Genomic DNA, 18,742 nt, shown 5'->3' on the forward strand with positions numbered 1-18,742 from the left:
TATCTTTGCTCCTCGATTGTAACAGATAGGGTGTCATTGATGGCAATGGAGGAAGGTAGTTGGAACCATCTGCCAAGTGTCATTTTGTTAGAAGTTTTCACTTATTTGTCTCAAAAAGAGAGAATTAGAGCTTCGTCGACGTGTAAGCAATGGCGAGGTACACTGTTTCATTCCAGCTTCTGGCCTACAGTCCATTTTAGGCTTAAAACTAAAGATGAAGATAGTGTGTTACGAACTCGGTACCAGCTTAAACATTTTGCAACGAAATTGCGTAATGCTACAATCAGCTTTGACGCAATGGATTTGATTTGTGTACAGGAGGCTGCAAGAATAATACAAACACTTCGTAAGAATGAATCTCTTCGACGTCTTTCCTTACAGCCAAGTCATTGCAGGTTTGAAGTTCCTGACAGATTTGCTGGTGATAGGATAACTTTTATCGAAAGGTAAGTGTATGGCATCTGTTTGGTAGAATATTTAGCATTGCGTATAGAATGTCGAGTGCTGCTTTCCTTATCGATAATGGAATTATTCCTGGATTGTTCATGCAAATATATTGACAGCTACAGGTCATCGATGTCGTAACATATGTCACTTAGTTCCATGTTATGTTAGCGAAAAGTCAAGAAATTGTAGCCTTGCACATGGAAAAACTTGTCGAAACAGTATGCAGATGTTAATATACGAAGGGCTTGTTAAGAAATTTAATAACAATTGCGTAACAAGAGTTATTTACTATTCAATTGCTTCTACAGAGTGACTTGTAATATGAGATTTAAACTTAACGGAATATCTTAGATATTTAGCCTATATCCTAAAATACGAAAAATCAAATTGGTAATAATGATTGCAATGTTGCATACATTTTTTCTCTCAATATTTGGGTCTTAGATATTTACATACTATAATACATTAAAGTGATTACTGTTCATTTATACAAGTAATAATAATAATTCTCATTGTTTACACATGTACGCCTCTACACTATAAAATCGTTTTTTTGTGGTATGGGAGACAAATGTGTGAGAGTCAATTTGTCTTTTATTCAAGATGGTCCCAATGGCCCTCTTTGCAAAACAAAATTCTTTTTGTATTATTGCTGCTGGAGTATCCCACAAACAGCAATTCCATGCTCTAAGTATGGTTCAACTAGAGCACAGTACACTATTCATATGTTTGTTAGCATATCGTGAAAACTGTTTCATAATAAATATCACATTGCTTAGTTTGCATCAGACATTATGTATTGTCCCCATTCAAGCTTGTTGTCAACTGAATTATCAAAAATTCTATAGTACTAACGCCAGACTTATTTCATCTATGAATATGTCTATGTGATCTTCCTTTTCTCTATTTGTGAACAATGTGAACATTCTTAGATATATAATAAATTATTCGGTGTGAGCCACCGTACTGTTATTTGTTGACTTCTTTCCAGTGTTCAAAGTCGTTTTCTACATTCAGTGTCATATCAGCAGCATGCAGCATTTTTTCAATCCATCTCATTGACTTCAATATTATTTAGAAATGGGTTGAACAAAAGAGGCCAAGTAAGTTACATATCCTTGAGGCGCACTGTACCATACATATTAACCCTGTTTTCAGATCTAAATCCAGAGTTTTTGTCACATATTGCTTTCTGTTTACTGACATAAGATTTGATTCATTGCACCGCATGCCCACATACGCCATAGCTGAAAAATTTTTCAGTGAGAATAAATTTCCTTTATTTCTGTCAATGGTCACAAAACTTTTGGTCTGTCAGCATTGACCATCTTCAGACCTGTTCTGTAATATGTCCCATAATAAACCCATAGTGGCATCATCACAAAATATATTTCATATTAATAACTGGAACACATAAATATTAATTATTTATTATGAATCAATTTAATAATTAGTGCTGTATGGGCTAGGGGTTCCCGCATGACCATTGTGGATTTTGATAGAATTTTGTGTGCAAATTTGCACATTAGTAAAGTTTCACGACACACGTTCATACTTGCAGAGATTTAGTCACTGACCCCGTAGTGCTGCTTTCAACAGTGTGCTCTTGAGTTTTCAGCAACTTTGGGATATATCTCCAGCAATATTTTCTTGGGGACTAGTGCAGCAGGGGATACAACCCGTCGGCTTTGGACATTGACGTCACAAGTCGCCAATCGCGAAGCGATTCTTCTTAGTGTTGTAGCTCCCTTCAGTGGCTGATAAGTGTTTTTTGGCTTTTTAAAAAAAAAATCTCACGAGATAGAATAAACAGATCCACTTTATTAAGCAATCAGTAAAAAAAACGAAACTCAAACATAACAGCAAAAGTGAAAATGGTAAACTGCTATCTGGCGACTTGTGACGTCATTGTCCAAAGCCGACGGGTTGTATCCCCTGCTGCACTAGACCCTTTTCTTGTAAGAAACAAACTAGGCCACCTTTTAGAATTTTTTGTGCTCTCTTAAGCAAAATAATAAAACAGAATTTTGTGAGCAGTTTGCTTTTTCGCAGCATAATTTTACAGTTTCTCAATTTCATTCTGATGAAGACATCCTTAGAGGTGTCGAAACCTTGGTCAGCATACCATAGTTATTTGCAACTGGTTGGGTATCTCTGGAAGTAATTGTGAGATAAAATTGAAACTTTGCAAATAATAGCTTACCAATACTAGGTCTTCAAATACAGGGTGTACGTAAAGTCTGGGTACACACAACGTTCGATATACAAATCATGAGTGACCCGGCAGACATCAATATGGTAATTGAATTCTTGCCATACCCATCCCAGCATGGCATCGTCGACTGTGGCAGTCCCTTCCCGTACTCTCTTCCGGAACTCTGCTACATCACATGCTAGAGGTGGCACAGATCTTTAATGTGTTCCCACAGAAGTCACACGGAGTGAGATCTAGTGATCGAGGAGGCCATTTCATGAAACAGCTGTCCCCTTGTGTAGCACGGCCAATCCATCAATGCAGCAACTCCGTGTTCAGGTGCCTACGAACTTCACAATGAAAATGGGGTGGAGACCTACCCTGCTGAAAGATGAATGGAAAGTCCGAATGTATTTGAGGCATCAGCCATTGCTGCAACATGTCAAAGTAGGAATATCCAGTGTCAGTGCTCTTGGCGGAGAAGAATGGCGCGTACAGTTTTCAGCGTGATAAGGCACAAAAAACATTCACCTTTGGGGAATCACACTCAAATTTAATGCATTTGTGTGGATGTTTTGTACCCCATATTCGACAATTATACCTGTTCACTTTCCCATTAGTGTGAAAAGTGGCTTCGTCGCTAAGAATTAAGCAGTCAACAATGCCATCCCCATCCTCATTAATTGTTGCAACTGCAAACAAAACTCAAAACACTTGTCTTTGTTGTCGTCATTGAGCTGCTGCACTAGCTCCATTTTGAACGGTTTCATAGACAGCTTTTGTCGCAGGACTTACCACACTGTCATTGGAGCCATTTCGACTTCACGGGAAGCAAGACGCACAAATTTCTTTGGACTCCTTATGAATGTCTCGTATGCGCTCCACATTCACTTCACTCTCACTGGGAAGTCCACTTCTCTTTGCTGGGCACAAGCAACCCGTTGTAACGAATTTGTCATGCCAGTGGTAAATGGCCTTCCTTGTTTGGTGGCTTCTTACCGTACTTGGTTCTGAACATCTGAACTCCAACACACAGAAAGATCGCTCCGCACTTGAACTCGCCATGTGTGCGACTAGCGCTGACTGTTGGCAAATTACGAAACTACTCTGTGGCATTATACATAAAATAACTTTCAAGGTTTCTGTTCTAAATGACATGTGAATGATATCTGTACAATGTTTGGCTCTTGTGCAACAAATAATTGAAATCGTTCCTGGACTTTATGTACACCCTGTATAAAATTCCATCCTACTACTGTTTTCCAGTAGTTTACAGATTGAGGGCATAGTTGATGATTTTTGTAAAAATGCCAAAAATGTGTGTGTTTGCCCAACTTCTATGAAAATGAGTTTCCTGCAAACTCTTTTAAACTATATTCATTAGGAAGATTGTGTTCTAATCCACATAAAAAAATAATTTGGTTTCGCAATGCGGACATATAAGGTTCAAAAAAACACGAAGGTGGAGGAACATTCAAAATACACCTGTGTTCTGTCGGTATTCTGACATCTTTTATTATGTTCTACAGTTGTTTAGTAAAACTCTGGGGAAGGTAATATCAAAAGTCCTGAGGCCTAGGAAGTGAAATAGTCAGAAAAACTAGAAAGAAGTCTTTTCTGCATAATACAAAATATAACTAGTTATAAATTTCTAAATCTAACTATGCATTACCATTGTACTGCACATCATGGTAGTAAAATTGTTGCATAACAGATGAAACACTTATATAAACTGTGCTCATGTTTTAAACCACTGTATAAATTTTGGCGAAGTTCATAGAAATCTGACTTGACCCTTTTTTTTGGAAAGGTTTCTCACTGTACAGGAATTTGAGTATGTCTTTATTGTGCAATGCTATTGATGTACTAGTCTTATTCCAATTTGAAATATAGCACATTTTGTTTGCAAATTTTGCAGATTTTTGGAACATCAGTGTACTGATAGAAAAATTATATACAAGTGTATAGCTGTGGTCCATGGTGGCTTAAACATTGCTGTTTTCTTTTAAAGTGAGAAAACCAGCATTACTTGGCCATAGGGCCCATGGCTGATAGCTGTGCAAAAGCAGCTGTGGGTGGATTTTCTTACCACAGGTTACCAAGTGTGATACGGGTTTCTTTACACAGGATCTCCATCCTGATGACCCATTTCTTTGGCAGAGGCCAAAGCTGGAAGGAATCTTTCTTAGGATACCAAGCTTATGTTTACTTAAAGTTGCTTGAACTTCTTACAGCTTTCATTAATTTACTGTTGAATGTCATGAGCAAAACTTTACTGCTATCCAAGCGAAATCACTGATGGTGCTGGAACAACTGCAATAAAGTGCTGTTCTGGAACGCAGCACCTTTCACTTCTTGGTAGCCAACTGGGTCATGTTGGAGAACAAAGCTTATTAAAGCATCCTCCTGCTCAGCAGAAGTCTCACAGATAATTCCAATCCACCAGTCCTTCACATAAATGCACACAGCATATTGTCCTGACTGAAGGTTCGATGCTGATCTCTTTCACTACTGTCACTAATTTTGGCCAGAGACTCTGCTGGTTTGAAGTGTTATTTTTTCAATAGCCAAAAAATTGTTTTCTCTAGTTTAACTAGAGTATAGTTCCACTAGAGTGTGCCCATATTTAAACCTGTTCTTGTAACACTTCATTTCAGTTTATTCTTTGATGAAAGAAAATTTAATGCCATTAGAAGCTCATATTATTAGAGCAACAAAAAAGATAAAAACTATCCTTTTTATTGGATTCTTCATTCTATTTCATTTTTCATAAAAAGAATTTTGTAGAGTTAAATGCTTTAGAGATGTTTAAAAACTCAAAAAAGACTGCTTACTAGTAGTTGCTTTGACAATCTCATTTCCTAGTCATCGGGAGTTTTGATATTACCAGAGAGTAGTACACAATTGTAGATAATAAAAGCTGTCCAATATAATTTTAATATCAGTTGAATATGGCCATATTTTAGTGCACCTTCATCTTGTTGTCAGTTTTAGGGCCTTATGTGCTCACACTTCAAAAACATACCTAGTTTTTTAGTTGGTTTAGAACGTGGTCTTTCTAATGAAATTGGTTTAAATGAGTTTGCAGACAAACTGACCACTTCACAAAAATGCCATGTGCACTACCACCTGTCCGAGTCAGTTGTGGGTACAATTATCTCCTTTAATCCCTGAAGTGTGCTAATCTGCTCAAGAAAGCAAAATCTGGGACCAGGAGGTTAGGATCACCTCTCATATTTTGAAGATCAGAAAAAATGTGATAGGTTGTATCCAATCTCAATGATATAAACCAAGGCCTATGTTCAGATCATTAGCTGGACCAGGTGTATTTTTACCCCCCCCCCCCCCCCTGACATCATCATCCTGTAATCATGCGAATAAACTTGACCAAGGAGACAATAGGCACTCCCCTCTTGTAATTCCTGTGGCACCATCTTCAGGAACCACTCTGCACCTGGCTGGTGAAGCAGCGTCCTCCTCCAGCATCTATTGGTGACGGGGTTCCTTCCTGGAAATCACCAGATTGTAGGTTCTGCACCAACCAGTGGCTGAAGGAACCGTGGTCTGCCCATTCCTCTTCCATTCCTTCACTCACAGTGGTTAAACTATTACAAGAATCTTGACTGCCAAAAGTTGTGAAAGAGGTGGGTGCAGAGAGGGAGGAGAAATCTCTGGAGGTGACTCCTTCAGTGACCTTCTAGGCTTCATGCCGCAAGATGCATGCCACAGGACTGTCGGACTGAACATATGTTCATTGATATTCTCCACCCCTCTCATGTAGTCAATAATCCTGGGTCGTGACCTGCCTCCTGGCCCCTTCACACCTAATGAGGACACCCTCAACATGATGATCCCATGGAACTGCAATGGATACTACTGGCACTTGCTAAAACTAAACTAATTTCTTTACGAGAAACAAACTTCAGTGATGACCATTCCCCAACTCTCTGAGATTAATGTGCATTGTGCATTCTGTTGGAACCACATTGCCACAGAGGGCATCTGGAGAAATCTGTACATTGATTTGTGCAGATGTTTTCATTGACTGAATTCCCCTCCATTAAACATTGCAAGTAATAGCAGTGGAAATGCGAATGTCAGCAGCGATCACCATTTGTAACTTTTATTTACCTCCTGACAGGGCACTCTCTTGAGATGACCACAGTAATTCAACTACTCTCCCCCTCTTTCCCACTGCTTGTGGACTTAAATGTACACCACCACCATCTGTGGGGAAATGCCACTTCTCCTCGGTGACAGTGCTCCTACCCACTTCAGCACTCCCCATAGCACATTTTGGGCTGTTGGCCTTGCGATCTCTTCCCCCAATCCCATGGATTTGATACTACAGTGGTCACTACATGGCCATCTTTGTGACAGTGGCCACTTTCCAATAGTACTGACACTTCCTTGTTACTGACTGATGGACCAAGTACCGTGTTGGGCTCTACAAAGAGCCAACTGGTATTTGTATACTTCTGCTGCTGTCTCAGGCCGCTCTGTCAGAATGCAGTGACAAGATTGTGGGAGATGCCTGGGACATGATCATGCATGCCACTGGAACAGCTATTCCCCATTCTGTAGGTCCCCCCTCTGCTGCTAGTTGGTGCCATGGTGAGTCAAAGACTTTGCAACAGTTCTTCAGGATAGTGTAAGGCCCCTGCAACATCTCAAGTGACATCCTCTGCAGACCATTGTCTTCACTTTTAAGTGGCTTTATGCTATGGCTTACTATCTAATTAAATGGTATAAGAAGAAATGCTGGGGGTGCTACATCTCTTGCTTGGAAAAGGTATACCACTTCACGTCAAGTGTGGACCAATCTCCATAGTCTTTGACTGCCAAAGATGAAAAACTGTTCCATTTCTTTCTTCATGATGTGTGTGTTCACACTGAACGCCTTCTGTCCCACTTTGTGACAGTGTTGGCATTCTCTTCTAGTCCAGCTACCTTTTTGAATGTGTAAAAGTCAAGCTGTGGGCATCTCTATAGCCACTCCCCCTCCACCCAATTCTCAGTTATGGCAAATCATAAAATAAAGCTTTTAGTGATTGGAAACTGCATCAGGCTCTAGACCAGGGATCCCCAAAGTCTTTTGGACAAGTGACCCCTTTTCCAAAATGAACTGTTACCTCAGACCCCCATGGCCAAATTACCTACTTTTAAGATCAACTCCCTTATTCATAATGGTCCGCTAACTTAAAACAGCTGCTACAGTGTGTTATTTTTCATTCCGACTTAGGTCAAAGAAGAAGACAGAGTGAGAATTAGCAATGCTTTAAGTTAGCAGACTATTATGAATAAGGGGCCTATCTTTAGTTTTTTTCCTATTGATACAAAATACCTAGGTACTAAGGTACCTCGTCGACCCCCAAAATCAGTTTTCGTTTATGTCGACCCCTAGTAACTTTGGGGATCCCTGCTCTAGACTTGTCACACGATACATTCCCAGGCCCTCATTTGATTCATAATATGATCCAACATCTGACTAGTACTTAAAGATCCATCTATTCTGGACCTTCAAATGTATTTGGAAGAAAGTGTTTTTTATGTTGGGTTCTTGAATCATGGGGTGTTTCTTCCCCCTATCAGTGCAGTTTATGAGAAGGATGTTTCACAACCACCCATCTGATTAGGTTGGACCAGGCTTTTCCTAAATGCCAGCACCTCATTGCAGTCTTTCATGGCATAAGTCACGCAACATCACTTGGTGCCATCACATTTTACTTACCCTCTATGATTGGGATTTTCAAGGCTTACTATCAGTATTTATCCCAGTAGTACACCAATCAGCTCCCAAGGGTTGCAAGAGAACTGTGTTTTGCAGTGTTCCAAGCTGAGTAATCTTTCTCATCACTATCAGTGGGCTAGTGAGCTTTGTCGTACCACTCCTGCTGTATGTTGAAGTTTCACATTTACTGCAGCTCCCAGTCTGTAGTGTTGGCAAAATTCCAGCTCCAAGGCACCACCTGCAGGGTTTTTCCTGTCACGCTTTCCCATGACTTCCAGTTCTCCCCTGTGAAAATGCAACTCGTACATTTTTATCATTGTACCACGGTCCATCCTGATCTGAAACTGTACTTGGATGTCCAGAGCTTTGACACCATTACAGAGTCCCTACTTTTGGGACTGTTATTTGATAAAAAGTTGATGTGGCTGACCCATATTCATCAACTTAAGACTGGCTGCATCCGAAAGCTATGTGCTTCTTTGCCCACACCTCTTTGTATGCTGATTGTGCTACCCTCCTCAGTATTTACCATGCCCTGGTCTCATCCTGTTTAAACAATGGTTACCAGGTTTATGCCTCGGCGGCATTTTCAGCTTTCGCGTTTATTGGGCCCTGTCCAATCATCATAGAGTAAGACTGGCCGCTGACACTTTCTGGTCTAGTCCCTTAGACAGTCTCCTTGCCAAAGTAGACATCTTCCCCCTTCAGTTCAGATGGTAGAAACACTCTCACAGTTAGGTCTCACCATCCAACAATTTCCTAATCATCCAACTTACCAAATTATTGTTGCGTACAAGTGAAATGGGCCACAAGGGGCATTGACTTCCTGATACCCGTTCTTAAGTGGTCTTACCATTTGTAATGTCTCTTGAGCTCTGGTGCCCTCACACACTTCATTGTGGTGTATGAAACTTATTCAGCCACTGATCACTTCTTTTGCCGCACTGGTTTCTACCTTTTGTCCACTAGAGGGTCCACAATGACCTGTGTGGTACTGTCCCTCCCTCATTGTTACTCCTCTGGGTGTCCACCCAGATGGGTTCTCAGTTACGCTGACTGGGATGGGTTCACCTCTGCTGTAGTCCTTAGCTTCCCATCACAAGGTAGTATTGATGCAGCTGTTCAGCATACAGCAGCCATTCATGGGGCAGCCAACCAAACTGTGACCTCTTCTTCAGGATCCCCCTGTCTGAAGATGGAACCCTCATAGACCCTAGAGATTGCTGCGGCCATTAGACACCGTATGCAGGCTCTCCAATGCCATAAGTGGCACCCTGCACTGGATCACCTTAGTGCCTTTAAATGACTTCGTGCCTGCATCAGCTACCTCATAAAATGATGAAAGCAAGAATTCTGGGAACAGTACGTGTCCGCCATTGCATTACATATCTCTCCATCACAGGTATGGACAAAGGTCAGATGCCTCTATGGCTTCCAGTACCTGCAGTTGTACCAAGTATTTTTTTTAGATGGTGCCATTTATACTGATCCAGGCACCATCGCCAAACATATTGCTGAGCATTAGGCTCACGCATCTGCATCTGAGAACTACTGCCCCACCTTTCGGCTCATAAAACAGCAGGTGGAGCGGAAGCACTTATCTTTCACTAACCGCCACCTGGGTGCTGTAGCCTATTGCTCTGATATGGCCCCAAGGCCAGTCCATATCCACAACCAAATCCTGATGCCTCTCTCTGTGGATTGTCACCATCACGTCCTTGCCCTCTTCAATCAGATCTGGAATGAGGATGAGTTCACATCTTGGAGGCATGACAGTTCTGGTGCTGAACCTGGGTAAGAACCCTCTAGAGACAGACAGCTTTTGCCCAGTCAGCCTTACCAACATTCTCTGTAAGTTGCTCGACTGCATGGCTAGCAAGTGCCTGCATTGTCTCCTTATTTCTTGGGGCCTTTCGGCTGCATCTCAGGACAGTTTTTGCAAAGACCACTCCACTGCTGATAATTTGCTGCACCTGGAGTCAACCATCCAGATGACATGTACACATCATCAGTATCCCACCACTAACTTTTTTGACCTACAGAAGGCTTATGACGTGACATGGCATCATCAAATCCTTACTATGTTACATGATTGGGATCTCCAGAGTCCACTCCTGATTTTTGCCAATAACTTCCTGTCGCACTTTACATTCTGGTTGAAGTGGGTGCTTCACTCAGTACACCACCCCCTCCTCCCCCCCCCCCCGCCCCTGCCCCCCGTCCCCACTCCGTATCCAAGAGAGCTTGGGCCGCAGGGCTCTGTACTGAGTGTTCCCCTCTTTCTGGTGGCCATCAATTGTCTAGTGGCAGCTGTGCGGTCTTTGGTATCGCCCTCTTTGTGTGTTGATAATCTTAGCTTTTATTTTTGTTGCCAATCATCGCCTACAGGGTGCCATATGAAAGGTGCAGTCATGGGCTCTAACCAATGGCTTTCAGTTTTCAGCCACCAAGACTCAGGTTATGCACTGCTGTCGCCATTGTACTGCCCATCCACACCCAGAGTTTTCCCTAGATGATCAGTTAGTGCATGTAATTGAGACACACCACTTTTTGGGACTGATCTTATATTTTCAGCTAACATGGCTGCCCCACCTTAGCTGACGTAAGTTAAAATGCTGGTGACTCCTCAGTACACTATGGTGCGTCAGGAAGACTTACTGGGGTGAAGATTTATCTATCCTTTTGCGACTCTACAAAGCCCTGATTCTGTCCTGTCTTCATTATGGGGGTCTTGCGTAGGGTTCAGTATCACCCTTAGCATTGCAGATACTGGATGCCATTCACCATTGTGGTGTCTGACTTGTGACAGGAGCCTTCCGAACTAAACCTCTGAACATCCTACTAGTTGAGGCTGGAGTCCCTCCATTACCTATCAGGTGCCAACAACAGCTGCTGAATTACACTATATGCTTTTGTAGCTTTCCTGAACATGCCAGCTACTATGTCAATTTCCCTGGAAAGGCCCCCCCTGCAGCCCCAGGGGTTAGAATAGGCCCGAGGTATTCCTGCCTATCGTAAGAGGCGACTAAAAGGAGTCTCACAAGTTTCGGCCGTTGTGATAGTCTCCTGTAGGGTTTGACCTCAATCTTTCAAAATTTTCCCAAAGAGCAAGCCAATTGAGGAAGGGCACCTTACATGGTGCATCTTGTCCATTGTGCATTGAGATCTTTAGCCCACTTTCGCATTGTGGCATTCCAGTCCTGCTCATCCTCCATCTCTCTAGTGAGGGCACCTTCCTGGGTGTTTCCTCCACCGACTACGCAGTGTAGGTTTCTGCGCCGATGATGACCATGAAATTCTTTGCACTTCATATCCAGCATGATAGCCAGTCCATCACCCTGGGGCATCGGGCCTCCCAGCAATGGCCATCCTGTGAGGTGGCCTGTTCTGCAGCTGGGTGGTGCCCGTGGGGAGGGCCCCTGGTCGCAGTGGGTGGCATCAGGGCAGATGATGCACAATGAAGCGTGCCATGTCATCACTTCTGGTGATCAAACTCCAGCAGTCTCTAAGTGTTCCAAGTCTCAGTACAATGCAAGGAAGTATGATCCTAAATCATTCCCCTCCCTGGCCACACCATGGGAGGAGCGCCAGGCTAAGCATGGCAGCTAACCTTATTCGCCACGTTACCTCTTATGTATGAGAGCTGATGGGGCCTCCTTTGTGTCAATGAAGCCTCAGTTTTTGTAGAGCATTTAGAGTTTGGGAAGGTGAGAGGCTTGTCCAAAATGTGGTCAGGATCAGTATCAATAAAAACGGCATCCTCTGCCCAGTCACATGCATTACTCACTTGTGACAAGCTTGGGGATGTTTCTGTTACCATCACACCTCCTAAGAGCTTAAATGTGGTCCAGGGTATTGTATTCCACAGGGACCTTCTTTCGCAGTGTGACGATGAGCTGCGTGCCAACTTAGAGAGACGAGGAGTTCATTTCATCCAGTGCGTTCATCGGGGTCGAAGGGATAATCAGGTTGCCACCGGTGCCTTCATCTTGGCCTTCAAGGGTGACACATTACTGCCGTGATGTCAAGCCATATACCCCTCCCTCTGTGCGGACCTTTAAGTGCTGGAAGTTCGGGCATATGTCTTCCCGCATCACATGTCGAGATTGTGGATGTCCATCCTATCCCATGTGCCCTGCCTCCCAGCTGTGGAGAGCATCATTCCCCTTGCTCACCAGACTACATGATTTTACAGCGAGAAAGGAAAATCATGGAATATGAGACCCTGGACCAACTGACCTACACTGAGGCCAGGAGAAAATTTGAGTGCCTACATCCTCTTGCTATGACCTCCTCCTTATGCCACCGCTACGAGAACAGTTGTAGCTCCATCAGTTACGTGAGATCCAGTCGGCTCTCAGAGCTGGAAGACTACACCTGCCCCCTTGCTGGTGAGGGGCACTTCCCTCCCTGTTGCTCCCGCACCACCTACGTCGGGAGCACTGTCCCACCAACCATCTGGGACACCAGTCCCCACATACCAGCTGGAGAAGTGTAAGTCTTCTTCGGCTTCTCTCAGTTGAAAGGGGTCACTCGGGTCACTCCTTTCCCAGGTTCCTGCTAGTGGGAAAGATGACACACGCCAGTGGCTGAAGTGCCCAAAAGCACCGGGTTGTAGGGCTTCATGATCATCCTCCATGCCGGAGACTGAATCAGTGAAGCCCTCCCAGCCAGAGAAACCCAAGTATCAGTGAGAGAGATCCAGAAAGAAGACCCCCAAAACCAGACCCCCAAAACCAAAGGAATTGCGGTGGCACCCACACCACTGCTGCCTACAAGCTCTGTGTCTGAGGATGAGGTGAAGATTGTGGCGTCCGCTGAGGACCTAGATCTCGCCAGACCTTCAGACACAATGGATATAGCCTATTCAGGAAATAGGTCAGTGGCAGCAGGTGACCCTGAGCATAGACTGCCTTATTCAGTGTTTCATGCCTTCCCAGTCTCACGATCATGTCATCCTCCAGTGGAATTGCAGCAGTTTTTTCCACCACCTGGCTTAGCTATGGCAACTGTTAAGCTTTACACCTGCTTTCTGCATTGCCCTCCAGGAAACCTGGTTCACAGCAATGTGGACCCTTGCCCTTCAAGGCTAAAGGGGATAATACAAGAACCGTAGTGAATATAATAGTCAGGTGGAGTTGGTGTTTATCCCCTGAACTCGGTATGTTGTGAAACTGTGCCCCTTCAAACTCCTCCTGAAGCTGTGGCTGTAGGGTACAGACAATGCAGGAAATAGCTGTCTGAAATGTATATCTCCCTCCAGATGGTGCAATACCCATGAACGTATTGGCTGCACTGATTGATCAACTCCCTAAACCTTTCCTACTTTGGGAGATTTTAACGCCTATAACCCCCTTATGGGGAAGCACCATGCTTACTGGCCGTGGCAGAGATGTCAAAAATTTACAGTCCCAACTCGACCTCATGGCTCATGGTAGTTACTCGGCCATTGATTTATTAATTTGCAGCTCAGGACTTCTCCCATCTATCCACTGGAGAGCAAATGATTACCTGTGTGATAGTGACCACTTCCCCATCTTCCTGTCACTCTCCCGGCATCATGCCCATGGACGCCCACCAAGATGGGTAGCCTTCATCTCTGCTGTCACCATTGAATCTTCCCCATGTGGTGCCATCGACGTTGTAATTAAGCAGGTCACTGCAACGATAATTTCTGCGGCAGAAAATGTGATACCTCGTTCTCTAGGCTGCTCCCAGTGACACAGTCCTTTGGTAGTCACTGGAAGTCGCTTAGGCAATTAGAGCGCCGGCCAACCCTACAGTGACATAAGTGACACCCTTACCTAGAGCACCTAATAGCCTTTAAGTGGCTCCGTGCCCGCATTCTGCTTATAAAACAATGGAAACAGGAGTGTTAGGAGAGGTACTTGTCAACCATTGGGTGCCATACATCACCTTCCAAAGTGGGCGAAGGTCAGACGTCTTTTTGGGCACCAGAACCGAACAGGTGTCCCAGGCGTTAACATCAATGGCGTGCTCTCTGCTGAAACAAATGTGATTGATGAGCACTGTACTCGAGCCTCTGCGTCGGAGAACTACACCCCAGCCTTTCGCACCCTCAAACGGCAGATGGAAAGGAAAGTCCTCTCATTCACTACACGCCACAGTCCCATTTACAGAATGGGAGATCCTCAGTGCCCTTGCACATTGCCCTGACACAGCTCCTGGGCCAGATCAGATTCACAGTCAGATGATTAAACATCTCTCACCTGACTACAAGCAATATCTCCTAGTCATCTTCATCCAGATCTGGTGCAAGGTGTCTTTCCTTCGCAAATGGCAGGAGAGCATCATCATTCTGGTGCTGAAACCCGATAAAAATCTGCTTGATGTGGATAGCTATCGGTCCATCAACCTCACCAAGGTTCTTTGTAAGCTGCTGGGACATACGGTGTGTTGGCAGTTGGGTTGGGTCCTGGAGGCATGTGGCGTAGTGGCTCCATGTCAGGGCGGCTTCCGCCAGGGTCACTCTAGCACTGACAATTGTGTGCCCCTAGAGTCTGCCATCTGAATAGCGTTTCCCAGATGCCAGCACCTGGTTGCCGTCTTTTTTGACTTAGGTAAAGCATACGACACGACCTGGCGACATCGTATCCTTGCCACACTGTATGAGTGGGGTCTCCGGGGCTGGCTCCCGATTTTTATCCAAAACTCCCTTCCACTCCATACTTTCCATGTCCAAGTTGGTGCCTCCCATAGTTCCCCCCATATTCAGGAGAATGGCGTTCCGCAGGGCTCCGTTTAGAGTGTATCTCTATTTTTAGTGGCCATTAACAGTCCGCAGCAGCTGTAGGGCTGTCGGTCTCCCCTTCTCTGTATACAGATGACTTCTGCATTTCGTATTGCTTCTCAAGTACTGGTTTTGCTGAGCAGTGCCTACAGGGAGCCATTCACAAAGCGCAGTCGTAGGCTCTAGCCCACGGCCTCTAGTTTTCAGCCATGAAGTCATGTGTCGTGCACTTCTGTCAGCGTCGTACCATTCATCCGGGACCTGAACTTTATCTTAATGATGATCCACTCACTTGGCTACCTCACCTTCGTCAATTTAAGCGGAAGTCTGGCAGCACCTCAATGCCCTCTGTTGCCTGAGCAACACCAACTGGGGTGCAGATCGCTGTATGCTGCTGCAGCTCTACAGAGCCCTTGTTCAATCCTGCCTTGACTATGGGAGTATGGTTTACGGTTCAGCGGCACCCTGAGCGTTGTGTTTACTCGACCCAGTGCACCACTATGGCGTTTGCCTAGTGACGGGAGCCATTAGAACGAGTCCGGTGACCAGTGTCCTGGTGGAGGCCGGAATCCCTCCATTGCATATCTGACGTGAACAACTGCTCGCCAGTAGTTCTCCTGAACATCCGAATTACTGTCTCCTTTTCCCACCCGAAGTGTGCGATCCCTTCTTTCCGAAGTGGAGTCCTTCCCTTTACCACCTCTGCTTGAGGTCCATTCACATACACCTCCATGGTGTACACCTCAGTTGAAGCTTTGTCTGGACCTTTTGCATGGCCCGGAGGACTCCGTTACCCCACCGCTTTCTTGATGTGTTCTGGGGCTCTGAAGTTGATGGCTGATGGTAATTTTGGCTTTGCCTGTGTCTCCAGAGGCCATATTGAACAGCATCCCTTACCTGCTGGCTGCAGTGCATTCACTGTAGAGCTTTGTGGCCATATCTCGTGCACTTCAGTACATCCATCTCTGTTCTGGAGAGTTATTTCTTGTGTTCTGACTCCCTGAGCAGCTTACAAGCTATCAGCCAGCCCTACCCTCGCCATCCTTTGGTAGGGAACATCCAGGAGTCCATCCTTGCCCTGGAACATTTCAGTCATTCGGTGGCATTTGTGTGGACCCCAGAACACGTCGGAATCCCAGGCAATGAACTTGCCGACAGGCTGGCCAAACAGGCTACGTGGAAACTGCTCCTGGAGATGGGCATTTCTGAAACTGACCTGCATTCTGTTTTATGCTGCAAGGTTTTTCGGCTTTGGGAGACAGAGTGGCATAACAGTATGCAGAACAAACTGTGTGTCATTTAGGAGAAGTCTTCCCTGTGGGCTTCTCACAGGGAATCAGTTGTCCTTTGTCGGCTCCGCATTGGCCGTACGTGGCTCACACATGGTTACCTCCTCCGTCGCAAGGACCCAACTCAGTGTTGCTGTGGCTCTCAAATGACAGTTGTCCACCTCTTCCTGGACTGCCCACTTTCAGCTGCTCTGTGGTGGACTTTTAACTTTCCCAGCACCTTACCTTCGGTGCTGGGCGACAGTGCCTCAAAAGCAGCTTAGTTTTAAGTTTTATTTGTGAGGGTGGGTTTTATCATTTGATCTGAGTTTTAGCGCATGTCCTTTGTCCCTCAGTGTCCTCCACCCTAGGGCTTCTAGGGCGGAGGTTTTAATGTGTTGCAGAGTTGCTGACTTCTCCTTTTTTATTGTCGTGGTCAGCCAGCCAAGGTAATCTGCTTTCTTGTTTTTAATCTCTTCTCCCTGTTTCTTGCATCTCTCTGTGGTTTCTTGACCTGTTTTGTCCTGTGTAGTGTTTGTTGCCCTTCTGTCATTCTTCTGGTTCTTCTTTTCCCCTGTTATTGTGCCATACGTCTTCTTTGTCTTCTTCTTTCCCTTGGGTAATTGTTCTGCTGGGAACAAGGGACTGATGACATCGCAGTTTGGTCTCTTTCCCCCTTTTAAACCAACCAACCAACCAACCTGGAAAGATGCTCCAAACCCCACTACAGTGACCCAGAACTGGGTTTGCAATTGCTGCACACCTCGAGTGTGTCTGTTGGAAATTGCAACTTCCTCCACTGTCGCCTCTGGTCAGGGAGACATCACATCTGCCCCCACGGCTTGTGCCCCAACCTTCGATTTGTCTCGAAGTGTCCTGTGATCCAAAAGATTCCATTGACTCCATGATTTTTCACTGCCTGTTCTTGGGTCTCCTTGAGATGTATCCGGTTTCAGAAATGGTATTCACCGAAGGCTCAGCAGTTGACGGATGAACAGGCTTTGCATACACATATATATGGTGTAGTGAAATCCACTCTATGCCAAACAGCTGCAGTGTCTTCACTGCTGAATTGACAGCCATTAAACTAGTCCTCAGCCATATTCGTTTCTGCACTGGCAAGAGTATCGTAATCTGTTGTGACTCCCTTAGCAGCCTTCAGGATATAGACCAGTGCTGCTCTCCTCATCCAGTGGTTACGGCTATCCAGGATCATGTCTCTGACTTCCATCAAGCTGGATGGCCATTTATTTTCGTTTGGACCCCCAGTCGTCTTGGGATTTTGGGAAGTAAATGAGCTGACCAGTTGGGCAGGCTGGCCACCAGGATGCCAATTTTGGAAATGGGCACCCCAGAATTGGACCTTTGGTCTTTTATACACCATAGATTGCTGGAAGTCTGGAACTCACAATGATCTGCCCTGATCTCCCCAAACAAACTGATGAAATCAAGGAGACCACAAATGTGTGGCAGTTCTTGCTGTGTGCTTCTCACAGGGAATTCACTGTCCTGTCACCCCTGCATTCGTCTTACTTGGCAGACCCATGGCCACATTCTCAGACATGAGGATCTCCCTCACTGCTGAGGCGGAGCCCGCCTGACAGTGGCCCACTTACTCATAGACTGCCTTAATTTGGCTGCTTTGAGGCGGCATCTTAATCTTCCTGGCACGTTCCCTTTGGTGCTAGCAGACAATGCCCAATCGGCTGATCTGGTGTTACGTTTTGCCCGTGAAGGTGATTTCTATTCATCCCTGTAATGTAGGGCTTTTTGGCCTCATTGACAATGTGGGGGTCTGGTGGGGGCAACCTCGTCTACACCCCAGGGGTTCCTTGTCAGCCTTTGCTCATTGGGCAGCTTGCCTCTACTCTTTCCACTATTTTCTTCTCTTTATTGTTTTTCATTTCTTGGTTTTAACACTTTGTTTTGACTGATCTTTTAATGACTTGTCTGTGCTGTCTTTTTTTTCGCAACAAACAAACCAACCAACCAATCCATTGTGTAGTGCCAGACTTACTTGAATAACACAGAGGGGCCTGCCAAACTCAACACCCATATTTAAGGAAAGGATTACGATCAACATTATCACATGCCTCACTCCATCAACAGTTGAGTTAGAATTTAACCCAGAATATTGGTACATAGTCTTGTGATCAAGAACGTTATGCTTCTGCCAGTTAAGCCACTTGCCAGCCAAATACTAGTGATAAAAGTTTGTTCCACCATCACAGTTTTCCATGCAGATTGAACACCACGAAACAGCTGTGCAGTTTATCCTTGACTGTAGTGCCAGGTTTACATTCATCAATTTGATTAAAAATTTTTAAATTTTTCCATTATTCAGTGACTTC

At 44.8% G+C, this 18,742-nt stretch overlaps 1 protein-coding gene across 2 annotated transcripts in view; it reads left to right on the plus strand.

Annotated features, from left to right (window-relative positions):
• The first annotated feature begins 33 nt into the window (after positions 1-33).
• LOC124616735 (F-box only protein 33) overlaps positions 34-18,742 on the plus strand; it is a 72,896-nt gene continuing 54,187 nt past the window's right edge. Inside the window, exon 1 of one of the 2 annotated variants that reach the window (XM_047145100.1) lies at positions 34-446. In XM_047145100.1, the coding sequence (XP_047001056.1) occupies positions 40-446 (407 nt within the window). In that variant the 5' untranslated portion in view covers positions 34-39. The remainder of the gene's footprint in view (positions 447-18,742) is intronic. The other variant, XM_047145099.1, reaches the window with a different exon arrangement.

Source organism: Schistocerca americana, chromosome 5 (assembly GCF_021461395.2).
Source record: "Schistocerca americana isolate TAMUIC-IGC-003095 chromosome 5, iqSchAmer2.1, whole genome shotgun sequence".
Classification (NCBI taxonomy): domain Eukaryota; kingdom Metazoa; phylum Arthropoda; class Insecta; order Orthoptera; family Acrididae; genus Schistocerca; species Schistocerca americana.